The 17,367-nt window shown below is 43.6% G+C and overlaps 1 protein-coding gene across 3 annotated transcripts in view; it reads right to left on the bottom strand.

Moving 5' to 3' along the window:
- The window catches only part of poll (polymerase (DNA directed), lambda), a 38,157-nt gene that overhangs the window by 6,828 nt on the left and 13,962 nt on the right, over positions 1 to 17,367 (bottom strand). Inside the window, exons 1-6 of one of the 3 annotated variants that reach the window (XM_043712919.1) lie at positions 16,442 to 16,783; positions 15,328 to 15,505; positions 13,496 to 13,995; positions 11,729 to 12,037; positions 7,922 to 8,095; positions 2,174 to 2,302 (exon numbers count right to left, since the gene is read on the bottom strand). In XM_043712919.1, the coding sequence (XP_043568854.1) occupies positions 2,174 to 2,302; positions 7,922 to 8,095; positions 11,729 to 12,037; positions 13,496 to 13,995; positions 15,328 to 15,442 (1,227 nt within the window). In that variant the 5' untranslated portion in view covers positions 15,443 to 15,505; positions 16,442 to 16,783. Of the gene's footprint in view, positions 1 to 2,173; positions 2,303 to 7,921; positions 8,096 to 9,052; positions 9,397 to 11,728; positions 12,038 to 13,495; positions 13,996 to 15,327; positions 15,506 to 16,441; positions 16,784 to 17,367 lie in introns of those variants that run through there. The other 2 variants (XM_043712920.1, XM_043712921.1) reach the window with 2 other exon arrangements.

Genomic DNA, 17,367 nt, shown 5'->3' with positions numbered 1-17,367 from the left:
GCCTCATCTTCCACCTAGGAACCCTCCAACCACAAGGGATGAATGCAGATTTCTCCAGCTTCCTCATTTCCCCTCCTCCCACCTTATCTCAGTCCCAACCCTCGGACTCAGTACCGCCTTCTTGACCTGCAATCTTCTTCCCGACCTCTCTGTATCCACCCCCTCTCCGGCCTATCACCCTCACCTTAACCTCCTTCCACCTATCGCATTCCCAACGCCCCTCCCCCAAGTCCCTCCTCCCTACCTTTTATCTTAGCCTTTACTGCCCTCTGGCCAATTAGGTGGGCAACAAAGACAGGTCTGGCCATTAATGCCCATATCGCATGAATTAATACATATAAAAATAAAAGTGAAAACATTGACAGATGGGATGATGAGATGGAGGAGGATGTTATCAGCGTGGATTATGACACAGAGGCGATAGCAAGTAGGTGAGAGAGACAGGAGGGGCAAGGACAGTTGGTCGTACAGCTGAGATTACCTTTTAAGGTCCCACCTTCTGAATCTCACCCTTAGGATGTAGTGACCCTCAGGTTAAACTCACCACCAGTCATCTCTCTCTAATGAGAGAGCAGTCCTATATTCCTCTGGAACTTTGGTGACTTTGCCTTTATAGAGCTAGATGGGTGGGTTGTTTTCTTGAAGAGCAATATAAAAGCCATCTTGGATTTTTTAAGAAAAGCTTCCATAAGATTTTTTAAAACTGTAAAACTTTACAACTGGCCATGGTGAAATCTGTGTTTTGACATCCCCAAATCCCAACCAACACATTCCCCTCCCCAGAAACATTCAAAGCTCGGGCTGTATCTGAAACACTGACTCAATATCCTCTGTCCTGCAGAACATCCTCAATCCACCTCATATATCCCCAACTTCTGCCTCCAAATTCCCAAATCCTGGAATAAATACAGAAAATGATGGGAAAATCTCAACAGTTCTGGCAGCATCTGCCAAGAATGAAAAACAGCCAATGCTTGAGTACTGTGACCTTTCATCATAACTGGGAAAAGTTAAAGAGGTAATAGATTTTGAGCAAAGGGTGGATTGCACAATTATGGGGAAGATCAGTGATAGGCTGGTGAACGGTGAGATTGAATGACAGAAATGTTAATCGTTCGGAACCAAAGGGAATGGAGATAGGGCAGGTAAAGGAGCAAAGAATCAAAAGATGTCCAGCAAGCAGGTATTGCTAGTTGAAAGATAAAAACGAAACCCTGAAAGATAACAAAATGCAGAACAGATTGTGGTCCGAAATTATTGAACTCAACATTGAGTCAAAAAGACTATAAAGTGGATAAGATGGTATTCTGAAGTTTACATTGAGTCTCAGTGGAACAGTATACTAGCTTAAGGACAGAAATGTCAGTGTGAGAACAAGGTGGAGATTTAAACAAAGAGACAGCTGGAAGCTCAGTGAAATGCTTGCAGACAGAACAAAGAATTCTGCAAAGAAGTTCTCAAATTGATATTTGGTCTTCCTGATTAAGATACTGGGAGTCAGTGGGCTTGAAACGAATATGAGGAGAAAGTGAGGACTGCAGATGCTGGAGATCAGAGTTGAAGAGTGTGGTGCCGGAAAAGCACAGCAGGTCAGGCAGCATCCGAGGAGCAGGAGAGTCGATGTTTCGAGCATAAGCACTTCATCAGGAAGAGAATGAATATTAGTTATTAATAACCATAAATATAACTAGAAATCAAGATGGAGAACTCGAGAAAGGGAAAGACAAGCCCAGCTAGAACCTAGATACCGATAGCAACACCTTTCACTTGAAAGGAGTGAAGTTGAAGGAAAAGTTACTCAAAGTGAGAATGATTGCAGCCAGGAGGAGGAGAGTAGTGCTAAATGGCGACTGCTTGGACTTCCCCAAATCACATCCCCATATTCTAAAATCCCATCAAAGTGTGTCCACAAATTAGAAAACAAAGCACCACAGTTCAACTTGTATGGGGTTGAGGGGGGAGAATAAGGTAAGAGATGTGAACAGTTCTTTCAGACACAGTGGATGAAAAATAGAGAATGAGGAAGAATTCTATCAGAGAGAAGACGCAGGGGTGTTGGGTAAAATGGCCTTTATCTACATTATAAAATTCAATGATTCTTTCTTCTGATTGACCACACCATTGCAAAATGGCAACAATCATATGCTTATAACCAGAACCAGCTAGTACTCACCGTCTTTTCAATCTCCCCAGCCTCTTCTCGCGGCATTCGGTCTAGGAAATCATGATAGTGCTTGAGGCCAATTGTCTGCTGCTTAGTCAGACTAGCTTTCATCTGAATATCATCCAAAGTTCTGAATCCCTGTAAAACATGTTTAAGTGTTAAAGCTTCTCAACCTAATGTAAAAATAGGAAAAGGGCAATAATCAGACTTGTCTCCTTTTCTAAGGAACAGAGTGAGTAGACAAGATCATGGAATGGAAGCGTAATGTGTTTCAGGTAGAAATAAACAGATCTCACCCGTAAATGGGATGAAGAGTTAGTAAAATTGGACTGAATGACTGAATGTTCTCTGACCATTTGGAAGTTTTAAAGAAAGAAAGAAAATTGTGCATTTGCTAACAAGGTTTCATTTTTAATCATTTTGTGGGCTTGAATTTGAAGGATTATGGATACATAGACTTTTTTTAAGGGGTCAATGAAAGGACATTGGAACACCCATCCTAATGAGGCATTTTTTGGTTGTCAAACGTCTTGTGATAACTGCTTGTTTATTGGAATTCACCCAACTGGGCTCATAACTGTCAGTTTTCAGTTTCTACTTTGGATATTGTTTGGAGTAGTTGATGACCAGCCTGATGAAGCAAAGGAGCTTCCCAGCTCAGCTCTCCTGTTTCTGGAAAAATCCTTATTATGATTTAAGTTTGAAACCGGATTGTCCTCTTGAAAAGTGTCTGAAGGAATCCATGACACTGTTTTCCATGGGGAAACTGTGTTTGCAAAGGTCTCAGAGATAACACTTGTCCATACCTGCCAGAATGTCAGACCAACAGCCATCCGAACATTGCACCCCTTATCCATTTTGCATTTAAACTAGAGTGGCAGGGGACAGGAAACTGAGTGGGAAGACAAGAGTGAGGAAAACAAACATGGAAATGGAAGATAAACAAGTGGAAAGCAAAACTGGAAAGGCAGAAGAAAAAGGGCTAGCAGCAAATACAAATAAAATGTGCAAAATATCAAAACAACAGGTTTAAAGGTGCTACATCTGAATGTACAGAGCATTCAAAACAAAATAGACGAATTAACAACACTAATAGTTTTACTGCAGTAGGATATAATAGCAATTATGGAGACATGGCTGCAAGGTGACCAAGTCTGAGAATTTAACAAGGATGTTCAATATTTAGGAAGGACAGGAAAAATGGAAAAGAAAATGATGGTGTTACAGAGACGTGCAATCAGCTCAGGAAATTTAGATTTGGAATCAGTCTGAGTTGAGCTAAGAAACAACAACTCCATTGGTAGGAGTTGTATTTAGGCCTCCAAACTACAGTGTGAAGTTGGGAATGACATTAAACAGAAAACTAGAGATGCATACAACAAAGGTGCTTCAGCAATCATGAGCAATTTTAATCTACATGTAGACTGAGTAAACCACAGTAACAATAAAACTGTTGTGGATGAATTCCTGGAGTGTGCACAAGATGGATTTTTAGACCATACATCGAGACACCAACTCAAGGGTAGGTTATCCTCGATTTGGTTTTGTGCAATGAGAAGGGATTAATAAAAAATCTTTTCGTGAAAGACCCTTTAGGAAAAAAAATGACATAACATGATGATAGAACTATTCACTGGGATAGAAAGTGAAAAAGTCCAATTTGGGGAGGCAATTACCTAGTGATATTATTACTGAATTGTTAATCCACAGATCCAAGTAATGTTCCGGGGATCACTGTTCAAGTCCTGCCATGGCAGATGGTGGAATCTGAATCCAATAAATATCTCGAAGTAAGAGTCTAATGACGGCCATGAAAACATTGTGTGTGGAGTCGGAGCAGATAGGGAGATAGCAAAGATGATTCTCGATAGGAAGGATAGCAAAGATGATTCTCGATAGGAGTGAGAGAGGCAGGGTAGTTGTCATGGGGGAACTTCAACTGTCCAAATATTGACTGGGATCACTACAGTACGAGTACTATAGATGGGTCAGTTTTTGTCCAATGTGTGCAGTAGGGCTTCCTGACACAGTATGTAGACAGGCCTACGAGGGACGAAGCCACTTTAGATTTAGTACTGGGTAACAAGCCTGGCCAGGTGTTAGATTTGGAAGTAGGTGAGCACTTTGGAGACAGCGATCACAATTCTGTCAGGTTTACTTTAGTGATGGAAAGGGATAGGTGTACTCCACCGAGCAAGAGTTACAGCTGGGGGAAGGGAAATTACGATGCAATTAGGAAAGATTTAGGAAGCGTAAAATGGGGAAGGAAACTGCAGGGGATGAGCCCATTAAAAATGAGGAGCTTATTCAAGGAAAAGCTCCTGTGTGTCCTAGATAAGTATGTACCTGTCAGGCAGGGAGGAAGATATAGAACGTGTGAACCATGGTTTACTAAGTAAGTGGAATCCCTGGTCAAGAAGAAGAAGAAGGCTTATGTTAGGACAAAATGTGAAACCTCAGTTAGGGCGCTTGAGGGTTACAAGGAAGTCAGGAAGGACCTAAAAAGAGAGGTCAGAAGAGCCAGGAGGAGACATGAGAAATTGTTGGCAGATAGGATCAGGGTTAACCCTAAGGCTTTCCATAGATATGTCAGGAATAAAAGAATGACGAGAGTTAAATTAGGGCCAATCAAGGATTATAGTGGGAAGTTGTGTGTGGAGTCAGAGGAGATAGGGGAAGCACTAAATATTTGTTGACAGTGTTCACTATAGAAAATGAAAATGTTGGCGAGGAAGACACAGAGATACTTGCATCTAGACTAGAAGAGATTGAGGTTCACAAGGAAGAGGTATTAGAAATACTGCAGAGTGTGAAAACAGACAAGTCCCCTGGGTCGGATGGGATCTATCCTAGGATCCTCTGGGAAGCAAGGGAAGAGATTGCCAAGGCTTTGGCATTGATCTTCAAATCATCATTGTCGACAGGCATAGTGCCTGAGGACTGGAGGATAGCAAATGTGGCTCCCTTGTTCAAAAACGATAGTAGAGACAACCCTGGTAATTACAGACCAGTGAGTTTCACTTCAGTTGTTGGTAAAGTGTTGGGAAAGGTTATAAGAAATAGGATTTATAACCATCTAGAAAAGAATAACCTGATCAGGGACAGTCAGCACGGTTTTGTGAAGGGTAGGTCGTGTCTTAACGAATCTTATTGAGTTTTTTGACAAAGTGACCAAACAGGTAGATGAGAGTAAACCGGTTGATGTGGTGTATATGGATTTCAGCAAGGCGTTCGATAAGATTCCCCACAGTAGGCTATTATACAAAATGCGGAGGAATGGGATTGTGGGAGACATAGCAGTTTGGATCAGTAATTGGCTTGCTGAAAGAAAACAGAGGGTTGTAGTTGTTGGAACATGTTCATCTTGGTGGAAGTGAAGACTGCAGATGTTGGACACCAGAGTTGAAAAATGTGGTGCTGGGAAAACACAGCATGCCAGGCAGCATCCGAGGAGCAGGAGAATCGACGTTTCGGGCATAAGCCCTTGTTCAGGAATGAGGCTGGTGTGCCAGGTGGGCTGAGATAAAAGGTAGGGGGGGAGGGGCGCTGGAAATACGATAGGTGGAAGGAGGTGAGGGTGAGGGTGATAGGCCGGAGAGGGAGTGGGGGCGGAGAGGTCGGGAAGAATATTGCAGGTCAAGAGGGCGGTGCTGAATCCGGAGGTTGGGACTGAGATATGGTGGGGGGAGGGGAAATGAGGAAGCTGAAGAAATCTACATTCATCCCGTGTGGTTGGAGGGTTCCTAGGCGGAAGATGAGGCGGAAATGTCGATTCTCCTGCCCCTCGGATGTTCATTTTGGTGTCCAGTTACTAGCGGCATACAGCAGCGGTCAGTGTTGGGTCCACTGCTGTTGGTCATTTTTATAAATGACCTGGATGAGGGCTTAGAAGGGTGGGTTAGTAAATTTGCAGATGACACTAAGGTCGGTGGAGTTGTGGATAGTGATGAAGGATGTAGTAGGTTGCAGAGAGACATAGATAGGATGCAGAGCTGGGCTGAGAGGTGGCAAATGGAGTTTAATGTGGACAAGTGTGTGGTGATACACTTTGGACGGAATAATCGGAATGCAAAGTACCGGGCTAATGGTAAGATTCTTGGGAGTGCAGATGAACAAAGAGATCTCGGTGTCCATGTACAGAGATCCCTGAAAGTTACCACCCAGATTGACAGGATAATTAAGTAGGCATACAGTGTTTTGGCCTTTATTAATAGAGGGACTGAGTTCCGGAACCAGAAGGTTATGCTGCAGCTGTACAAAGCTCTGGTACGGCCACACTTGGAGTATTGTGTACAGTTCTGGTCACCGCATTATAAGAAGGACGTGGAAGCTTTGGAAAGGGTGCAGAGGAGGTTTACTAGGAAGATGCCTGGTATGGAAGGAATGTCTTACAAGGAAAGACTGAGGGCCTTGAGGCTGTTCTCGTTAGAGAGAAGAAGGTTGAGAGGTGACTTAATAGAGACATACAAGATAATCAGAGGGTTAGATAGGGTGGACAGGGAGAGCCTTTTTCCAAGTGTGGGGACGGCAAACACGAGGGGACACAACTTTAAAGTGAGGGGAGATAGATATAAGACAGATGTCAGCGGTAGTTTCTTTACTCAGAGAGTAGTAAGGGTATGGAATGCATTGCCTGCAAAGGTAGTAGATTCGCCAAGTTTAAGTGCATTTAAGTCGTCATTAGACAGGCTTATGGACGTACATGGAATAATGTAGGAAGGATGGGCTTCAGATTAGTATGACAGGGCGGCGCAACATCAAGGGCCGAAGCGCATTGTACTGCGCTGTAATGTTCTATGTTTTATGATTGTCAGGAAAAACCCCATCTCGTTCATTAATGTCCTATAGGGAAGGGAATTGCAATCCTTACCTGGTCTGGGCTACATGTGACTCCAGATTCACAGCAATGTGGTTGAGTCCTAACTGCTCTCTGGGCAATTAATGCAGCCTAGTGACGTCACAAATTCTATTGGGGTGGAGGAGTCCCTCCCATCACCCCAATGTGACGTCTACAGCCCATGAATGAATAAAAATAAATGATGATACGGATGAAGAATAGGTTCAAGACAGGAAACAGAGATTAGCAATAAATGGGTAATTTTGGAGTGGAAGGTAGTGACAAGTAGGCGGCACGGTGGCACAGTGATTAGCACTGCTGCCTCACAGCGCCAGAGACCCGGGTTCAGCTCCCGCCTCAGGTGACTGACTGTGTGGAGTTTGCACATTCTCCCCGTGTCTGCGTGGGTTTCCTCCGGGTGCTCCGGTTTCCTCCCGCAGTCCAAAGATGTGCAGGTCAGGTGAACTGGCCATGCTAAGTTGCCCGTAGCGTTAGGTAAAGGGTAAATGTAGGGGTATGGGCGGGTTGCGCTTCGGCGGGTCGGTGTGGACTTGTTGGGCCGAAAGGCCTGTTTCCACACTGTAATGTAATCTAATCTAATCTAAAGTGGGATACCACAGAGATCAATGCTCGGGCCCCAGCTATTCACAATCTGGATCAATGGTTTAGATGAAGGAATTGAGTTTGCCGATGACATAAAACTAGGTGGTCAGGAAAATGTAAAGAGGAATCAGGGTGATTTAAACAAGTTGTCTGAGTGGGAAAATAAATGGGCAGATGCAGGATCAGGTGTTACTTGCTGGATATTGGAGCTGCTGACAGTGTCTATGTCAAACCAAGAGCAGGAGGCCAAGCTGGTACTGACGATAAACTCAGGAATCTGCTCAGAGAACATACAGTATTGCAGAATCTGCTTCCACCTGCTGGTACCACATCTGGGCTGTCTTCACACCAGCTCCCCAGATGTTTGAGAAGGTTTCCAGCACTGGGACGCTCTCACTGATGTAGTCAAGCTTGCGCAGGTGCCCACTCTCCAGTATCTCTCTGATTTTCTCTGCCATCCGTTTGCCAATGCCAGGGATCTTACATGCTTCCTATGGATGGTAAAAAGGAAACTGGCTCCAAAATATGTCCATGAATACAAATCAAGCTAAATCTTTATGATTATTAACAAAATATACAATTCTTCACAGAGTATAAAGCTTTATAAAACACTGGTTTAGCCGCAGCTGAAGGACTGTGGTCAATTATGGCAACGTTCTTTGGAAAGGTTGGCAACCTAGGGGAGGGTGTAGAAGAGATTTATTAGAACGGTGGCAGAGATTAGATTTCAGTAATGCAAAGAGTAGAAAAACTGGGATTATTCTTCTTTGAGCAGGGCATTTAAATTAATGGAGGAGAAATCATTTCCTTTGGCTGGGAGAAAATAAACTATGTGGGTAAACTGGCAAGTAATATAAAAACAGAAAGTAAAAAGATCTTCTTTAAATATATAAAAGGGTGGAAAGAGGCCAAAATGAATACAGGCCCTTATAGAATAAGGCTGGGAAATAATAGTAGGGAACTAGAAAATGGCAGAGGAGTTAAAATGAATACTATGTATCAGCCTGCATGGTAAAGGGCATTAATAGAACGCACAGAAGGCTACTTATAAAAGTCTATTGTGTTGTGGGAGCAATGTGTTAATATGGATTGAGGATTAAATTAAGTGAATAATGAAAAGAGAAACTACAGGAAACCTAAGGCCTCCCCTGCAGTGAGTTGGGTGTTGGGAACATTTTATTTGAGGTGATGAGATGGACTCCTCCACCCCAATAGAATTTGTGATGGGAAAACCTGTGGAGAGCCTCACTCCTCTGTCACCAATTAAAACCCTTAAGGGGGAATTAATGCATATTTCGCTGGCACTGACATTACTTAATCAGGGGTCTCAATACAAGGGGAGCACAACAAATAAACCTGGTGGGCTCTCAGGGGTTCGCTCATTGCCAAACAGGGCACTGTGTCTGACTGGGAAGGAAGGGGTTGATCACTGAGAGTCATACACCTACCCTTGCTGCCGAAATCCCTTCTCCATGCCCCTGCGATCTCCACCTGGTTACCTTCATCCTGCTATCACTCACTTGTGCCTGGGACACTCTTCAGTCTGAGGCTTTGGATAGGTGTCTGATGGCAGCAACCACCATTATCTCCCTGAGGGGCAATGCCCTTCAGGTCTGTGCCAGCCTCTGATTGGCTAGCAGTTCTTGTTGGGACTCCTGAATCTCTCTTCTTGATGGCAGGGACTGCCACTGCCTTTCAAGTGCCTGAATGCCACTCAATGTGATGGCCCTTCCTGAAGAGACGCCAAGCAGGGCTCTGCACAGCTATCCAACTAGAGGTCAAACTTCCAGTCGCCTTCACCAGATTCCAACTTATATCTGAAAACCGGGGAAGAGAGCACTTGGGTGAAGAAAGAACGAAATCCCAGGAGGCAGAATTACTGTTGATGTAATTCTGGGGAGAAGTTTTGGCATTTATTGCACCCACAGCTTTTTTTACATTAAAAAATCTTTGAATTGTGAAGTAATAAACTGATTCACCAATTTTAAAGTAAACTGTTTCTGAGAATAATTACAGAAGTAAATTGAAGAGAGGTATCATTTGGAAATAGCATGGTTTAAAATGTCCCATGAAATTATCTGAAATTATTCAGTGATATGATCTGAAGATTGGGGCTAGGAATGAAAATCTTTGCACAAACTTCCTAGAGTTGCCCATGTGTTTTCAATGTGTTGAATGTTTTTAGGATCAAAGAACAAAGAAATTTTACAGCCCAGGAACAGGCCCATTGGCCCTCCAAGCCTGAGCCGATCCAAAATTTGCGGCACGGTGGCACAGTGGTTAGCACTGCTGCCTCACAGCGCCAGAGATCCGGGCCCAATTCCCGCTTCAGGCAACTCTCTGTGTGGAGTTTACACATTCTCCCTGTGTCTGCGTCCAAAAGATGTGCAGGTTAGGTGAATTGGCAATGCTAAATTGCCCATAGTGTTAGGTGAAGGGGTAAATGTAGTGGAATGGGTCCGGGTGGTATGCTCTTCGGAGGGTTGGTGTGGACTTGTTGGGCCGAAGGGCCTGTTTCTACACTGTAAGTAATCTAATCTCAAAAAATATAGTCTAAACCTGTCGCCTAATTCCTAAGCATCTGTATCCCTCTGCTCCCCACCTATTCATGCATCTGTCCTTAAATGAATCTACCGTGCCTGCCTCTACCACCTCTGCTGGCAACGCGTTCCAGGCATCTACCACCCTCTGTGTAAAGTACTTGCCGTGTGTATCCCCCTTAAACTTTTCACCTCTCACCTTGAAAGCATGACCTCTCGTTATTGAATCCTTCACCCTGGGAAAAAGCTTATCTCTATCTATCCTGTCTATACCGTTCATGATTTTGTAGATCTCAATCAGGTGCCCCCTCAATCTCTTTTTTACTAATGAAAATAATCCTAACCTACTCAATCTCTCTTCATAGCTAGCACTTTCCATACCAAGCAACATCATTGTAAACCTTCTCTGCCCCCTCTCTAAAGAGTCAACATCCTTTTGGTAATGTAGCAACCTGAACTGTACACAGTATTCTAAATGTGGCTGAACCAAAGTCTTGTACAATTTTAACATGACTTGCCAGCTCTTATACTCAATACCCCTTCCGATGAAGGCAAGCATACCGTATGCCTTCTTGACCACTCTATCCACCTGTGCAGCAACCTTCAATGGACCTGAACTCCCAGATCTCTCTGCTCATCAACGTTTCTCAAGTCTCTTCCGCTTACAGTATAATTCACTCTAGAATTACACTTCCCAAAATACATCACCTCACATTTGCCTGGATTGAACAATGATCAATGTTCCTTGTAGTGGAATAACTGGATCGGTGGTATTACCTGGCTCAAAATCTTATTAATCTTAATAACTTGCTATCACTTAAACTTATGAACTCTTAATAACTTACTCTTTCAATTTACTGCCCTCCAATTGGCTGCTTACTCTCCCTCCATCCTACAGCTCAACCCCTTTCCTGCTTATGCTCTCTCTTGCTCACCCCTTCACCATTTTCTATTCTCTCACCCACATCTTCCTCTTGTCCACCTTTCCCTCCAGCCCACCTTTTCCATTAGCCCACCAATCACGTTTGTCCCTTGCCCCTTTGAACTCCTCTTCCTCTCACTCCTTCTGCTGCTTCTCCTACTCATCCACCTCTCCATACTCACCCGTCTCCCTCTTCGGCCTTTCACTGCTTCTTCTGCTCGCTTCCTACTCTCACTTCGCTACCTGGAATCCTCACTTTGCCCAAGAAGACAATTGATGATGCAGATTTGGGTTTCTCAAATTGATGACAGTGAATTTAGTCTGTTTTTTCGAGCTGAATTTAAATTTAATAAATTTAATTTCCTCTGGCTAAGCTTTCAACAATGCAGGAAGAGTCACCAAATTAAACTTGTCATTGAGGGGAATTGTCTTACGAGTCAATGTTATTGAAGTCTTCTCACAGGGAGTGGTTGAGGCAAATACTATTGTTCCTCTCAAAGGAGGAATCAGTCAAATATCAAAACTGTACACAATCCTCATTTTAATGAAATCAGTAGAGGGTAAAATTGGCAAAGTGTGGTTTCCTGGTGGACAGGTTAGGCTCAGCAAATCAAACTGAAGTTTCTCCACATGAAAAAGGAAGGAGAAGGCAGAGATTTTACCTCATAGGAGGACACTGGCTTATGGTAACTCTTCAAGGCATTGATGGCCTTGGCGTATCCCAGCGCTCTCCACTTGTCACTTTGATGTGTGTATGCAGCCTCCAGCACCTCCAGCTTGTCTGTGATGGGTTTGTTGTGGTTTTGCTTTTTGCTTTCGGATGATTGGGCGCACACCCACTTGCCACTAACAGCTGCTTTCCTCGAGTCAGATTCACTGAGCGAATGGATGCTCCCAGAGATCAGAGCTTGCAGGTCATGCTCGGAAACTCCGTCATCTTCAGCGTCACTCCCACCTTCATCTTCACAAAACTAGAGAGTCACCAAGGACAGCATTCAGAGTAAGGTGAATATTTCACTAAAGTATCACACTCCCCATTGTTACGCTTTGTTAATGTGTCAGACCAGGTTCCAAAAGTGTGTGCTGGAAAAGCACTGCAGGTCAGGCAGCATGCGAGCAGGAGAGTCGACATTTTGGGCATAAGCCCTGCATCAGACATTCCTGATGAAGGCATTATGCCCGAAATGTTGACTGTCCTGCTCCTCGGGTGCTCCCTGACCTACTCTGCTTTTCCAGCACCCACTTTTTGACTCAGACTCTCCAGCATCTGCAATCCTCACTTTCCCCTAATGTGTAAGACAGAGATGCATTTCTTTCATAACCTCTGGGTACTCCAAAGTGTTACACAGAAATTTAATTAATTTTATGGCATGGGAATTGTTGCAATGTCAGAAATACAGAAGCCAATTTACATTCACAGCAAGGTCCCCAAAACAGCTAATTGATGTTGACCAGAAAATCTTCTTTCATGATGTTTGCTAAGAGAAAAGAAACACTCAGACACCAAGACGAAATCAACTGCTCTTCCTCAAAATAATAATCATGGCATGTTTCGTGTCTATCTAACAGGGCAGGTGGGACCTTGGTTTTGTGTTTCAGTAAAAGATGGTGTTCCCTCAGTACTGACCCTGTGACTGTGAAGCCATCCCTGTGACAATGTCACATCCCTTTGTGCTTACTCTCTAACACTGCTGCACTCCCTTCCCCTATGGAACTGGAACTGACTTCTGTTTGCCTTGTGGATTGGCCATGGATTCAGTTAACCACCTACATTGTCAATTATATAAAATGAGTGGTATAGATTGAAGCTGCCAGTTTCTATCCCTCATCATGACTAAGCGAAACAATGTGGGTCAGTAACTGTGGTGCTGCAACTGGCCTTAGTGGGCAAGGGGTTGTGAACCAGCCAAGGTCCCCACACCTAATGGTTGGTTTTGCCTGAAATCTGTCTATGTTGGCTCTAGCCAGGATTGGGTTCACATTAGGTGCCACTGGACCATGAAAAGTGTCAGGTGGAAATTTTGAACAGTTCTTCACAGAGTTGAAGTAGACAATAACATTTTTACTGAATTTACATTGCACGTATTAACTTAGTAAAACATTCACAGAACCACTGTCAGATAACATTTGATACAGAGTCACACGAAGAGGTGACTAAAAGCTTGATCTACAAGTCAAGTTGAAGGAGCGTCTTAAAAGAGGAGGAGGAGAGAGAGAGAGAGAGAGAAAAAGAGAGAGACTGACAGAGAGAGAGAGAAGTGGAGGAGTTTTGGGAGGGAATTCCAGAGCTGGGGGCCAAGCCAGCTGGAGCAAGGCCAACAATGATGGCATGATTAAAATGGGAATGCATAAGAGACCAGAATTGAAAGGTCAGAAAAAGGTAAGACTGGTAGGAGTTTGAAAAGGGATGGGGGATGATATTACTGTACCTGGGCCAGAGAGGCTTGTGCTGCTCCATTGGTTTCTTCAGCTGTGCCCTCTCTCCATTGTTCAGCAAATGATTTCTCTGCCTTTGTGCAGTTGAATTTGGGCTTTGACTGGGTCCCTGATCGATTGTTGACCTCTGCGCTCTCTTGCTGATCCTTGTCCCCTGAGCCCTGAATTTTGACCTGCTGTGCAGGTGACAGATATTTGTCTGGGATGAAGATGCTGTAGCCCACAGTGCTCAAAAGTCTCCTCTCTGTGATGCATAAGCTGAGCCATGCAGATCGCACCAGCTGGACTCTGGGAGGCAGGACCTCCAGTTTCAGGAGGCGAAAGGCACGATCACAATCCATCTCATCATCTATGATCACGTGAGTAACGGCTGGGGTGAAAGTAAGGCTGACCTCCCCACCATTCTGTACAATCTGCTTGTGAAAGATTTCTGTCCGAGCCTTTCCAATCCCTGCCTGGACAATATGCACCACCAATCCACACAACCAGATTTCTGTAGAAATAAGATTAAAACAAAAGGAAAGATGAGCAACTATTCAATGATAGGATATGTTCCTTTGGACCTTTAAAAGACTGTGGGCCATCTAGCATTAATGTTGCTTTGTGTGGAGATGACAAAGTTGGGGATGGAGGGGGCATTTGGAGCTGAGAGTAAGAGGTGGAGAAGACTGTAGGACAGGTAAGTGATTAAATGCAAGTTACAGATTTAAAATAATTTATAAAAGATCTAGAGAGGAGATGAGAATATTTTCCATGCAGAGAATGGTTAACATCCAGAACATACTACCCAAAAATAGTGTGCACACAAATTCCATTGGAACTTTCTAAGGGACTGTGTTTCACGAAGGCCAAATGACCTCCATCTGTGCTGGAAGATTCTTTCAGACGAAAGCAAGTGATCAGAAGTATTGCCCTGATTCACCAGCAGCAACACTAAGGGTGATCTGTACTTGATTTATTCCTGGTATGCCTGGTAAAATCGTATTATACCATATATTTATGTCTTCACTATCATGAAGAATTTGAGCGATTTCTGCAGTGGGGCTCTGGAGACTGTCATCCACGCAACTCTCTCTGCATTGTACAAAACAGCAAGTAATTATCCAGCATTAATGAACAAAAGTTCAGCAGCAGGTCTGATCCCAGCTCTTGCTAGGAGGACGATTCCAGTTTCGGGTTGGATATAGGAGTGTGTGAAGAAAGGGAGAATTAAATCTTGGTTAGGAAACATCTCCAATGTGCCATCCTCTTTCATCCTCCCAGCAAGTTACTCAGTTCTAATACTGCAATGGAGCGCACATCATGTGGCATTGCGTGAGGTGCAAGCCCTCAGATGAAATCTGAAAACAAAACTTTGCCTGGGTGGGTCAAGTGAATATAATGTTGTGAGGGCCAACATTTCTTTCTCAGCTAAACTCCGCCAAAAGACAAACTGATTGGTCAACCAGTTCAATAAGTTTTTGTTTGGCATATATCAGTGCAGAATATGGCTGTTGGGCTTACTTGATTTGCAGTTTGCCTTGGAACATTTATGGAGGATGTGTTAAGGTGCTGAATAAATACGGACTTGATTTTGTACTCTTACTTTCATGAGCGCAACAAGTCCCAAAGTGTTTTACAGCCTCTGTGTTTTGAAGTGTATACTGCTGTAGGAAATACAGACTCCGATCTTTGCATGGGAAGAACATACAAAAATAAATGTGTTGACAAGCAAGTGATGATAATAAATACACCTCTTTCTTTTATTGTTCTCCTCCAGATTCTCCTTCATTTCCATTTTTTTCAACATGCACGCCACGAGCATGAAATTCACAATTTACTCTACCTTTACTGACTTCATTTGTTTTTATTTTCTTCTGGGTCACTCCGGATGTTGGTGGTGTGATGTCCTGAGCTCGTTTCACCTTTCGAAATGCCTTGACAATCCCCCGAGGCTCCATAGGGCTGATTCACAGTCTGGGCATGCTGTCCAGGTGAGTTGTTTGGACAAGCTGTTAACCACCCTGTTCCAACAATTGGGAGTTTATTTTTACAAAAGAATTTGCAAATGCCCATGCCCATTTCCACTTCCCAATACCTTCCCAATATTGTCTGAAGTGTCCAGCTGAGGCCCGATATGCGACTACTGGTTTAACGTAGCTCCCCATTGCATCATAATGAGGTAATTTCAGAAACTTGACCTCTTCTTGGGAAATAAGGCAGGACAAGTGATGGACATGCTGGGGGGGAGCACTTTGGGAGCAGTGACCATAATTCCATTAGTTTTAAAATAGCCATGGAAAAGGTTAAGTCTGGTCCACAAGTTAAAGTTCTAAATTGGAGCAAGGCCAATTTTGATGGTCTTAGACAAGAAATTTCAAAAGTTGATTGGGGAAGGCTGTTTGCAGGAAAACGGATGTCTGGTAAGTAGGAGCCCTTCAAAGCTGAATGAATGAGGGTTCAGAGCCAGCATTTTCCTGTTAGAATGAAGGGTAAGGCTGGCAGGAGAAGGGAACGCTGGACGATGAGAGTTATTGAGGTCCTGGTCTCAAAACCAGACAAAAAAGGAGGCCTTTTTTTAGGCAGCTGAAATCAAGTGAATTTCTTGAGGAATATAGAGGGTATTGGAGTAGAGTTAAGAGAGAAATCAGCAGGGGGGGCTAAAAGGGGACACAAGATGGCTTTGGCAGGTAAGGTATACAAGTGGATTCTACAAGTACATGAAAGGCAAGAGAAACTAGGGAGAGAGTAGGGTATCTTAAAGATTGATGCAATAAGATTAAAGCAATAAAAATTGACTAGCTACCTGATGAAGGAGCAGGGCTCTGAAAGCTAATACTTCCAAATAAACATGTTGGACTATAACCTGGTGTTGTGTGATTTTTAACTTTATCTTAAACATCAACAAAGCCACAAGAGATGGGCGAGATCGTAAATGGATATTTCTCACTGGTACTTACCATCAAGAAAGGGATGGATGTTAGGGAACTTGGAGAAATAAACAGTGATGTCTTGAAGAGAATCCACATTACAGAAGGGGAAGTGCTGAAAGTCTTAAAAAGCGTTAAGTTAGATCTATCCCCGGGACCTGATGAAGTATATCCCAGTACCTTGTGGGAGGCTAGGGAGGAAATTACATGGCCACTAGCAGAGATATTAGTACATAAGTTAGCTTACTGAGCTTGAAGGTTTGTTTTCAGATGTTTCGTCACCATACTAGCTGACATAATCACTGAGAGTCTCCGATAAAGCGCTTCACACTTATCATCAACCTGAGCTACAAAAAGAGTCATAGAGATGTACAGCACGGAAACAGACCCTTCGGTCCAACCTGTCCATGCTGACCAGATATCCCAACCCAATCTAGTCCCACCTGCCACAACCCGGCCCATATCCCTCCAAACCCTTCCTATTCGTATACCCATCCAAATGCCTTTTAAATGTTGCAATTGTACCAGCCTCCACCACTTCCTCAGGCAGCTCATTCCATACACACACCACCCTCTGCGTGAAAATTTTGCCCCTTAGGTCTCTTTTATATCTTTCCCCTCTCACCATAAACTCTAGTTTTCGACTCCCCCACCCCAGGGAAAAGACTTTGTCTATTTATCCTATCCATGCCCCTTTAATCTAAGATCTAAGAATCTAAGATAGTTTTGTAAACCTTTATAAGGTCACCCCTCAGCCTCCGATGCTCCAAGGAAAACAGCCCCAGCCTGTTCAGCCTCTCTCTATAGCTCAAATCCTCCAACCCTGGCAACATCCTTGTAAATCTTTTCTGAACCCTTTCAAGTTTCACAACATCCTTCCGATAGAAAGGAGACCAGACTTGCATACAATATTCCAAAAGTGGCCTAACCAATGTCCTGTACAGCCTCAACATGGC

Source organism: Chiloscyllium plagiosum, chromosome 22 (genome assembly GCF_004010195.1).
Source record: "Chiloscyllium plagiosum isolate BGI_BamShark_2017 chromosome 22, ASM401019v2, whole genome shotgun sequence".
Taxonomy (NCBI): domain Eukaryota; kingdom Metazoa; phylum Chordata; class Chondrichthyes; order Orectolobiformes; family Hemiscylliidae; genus Chiloscyllium; species Chiloscyllium plagiosum.
This window is presented reverse-complemented; position numbering and strand designations above follow the sequence as displayed.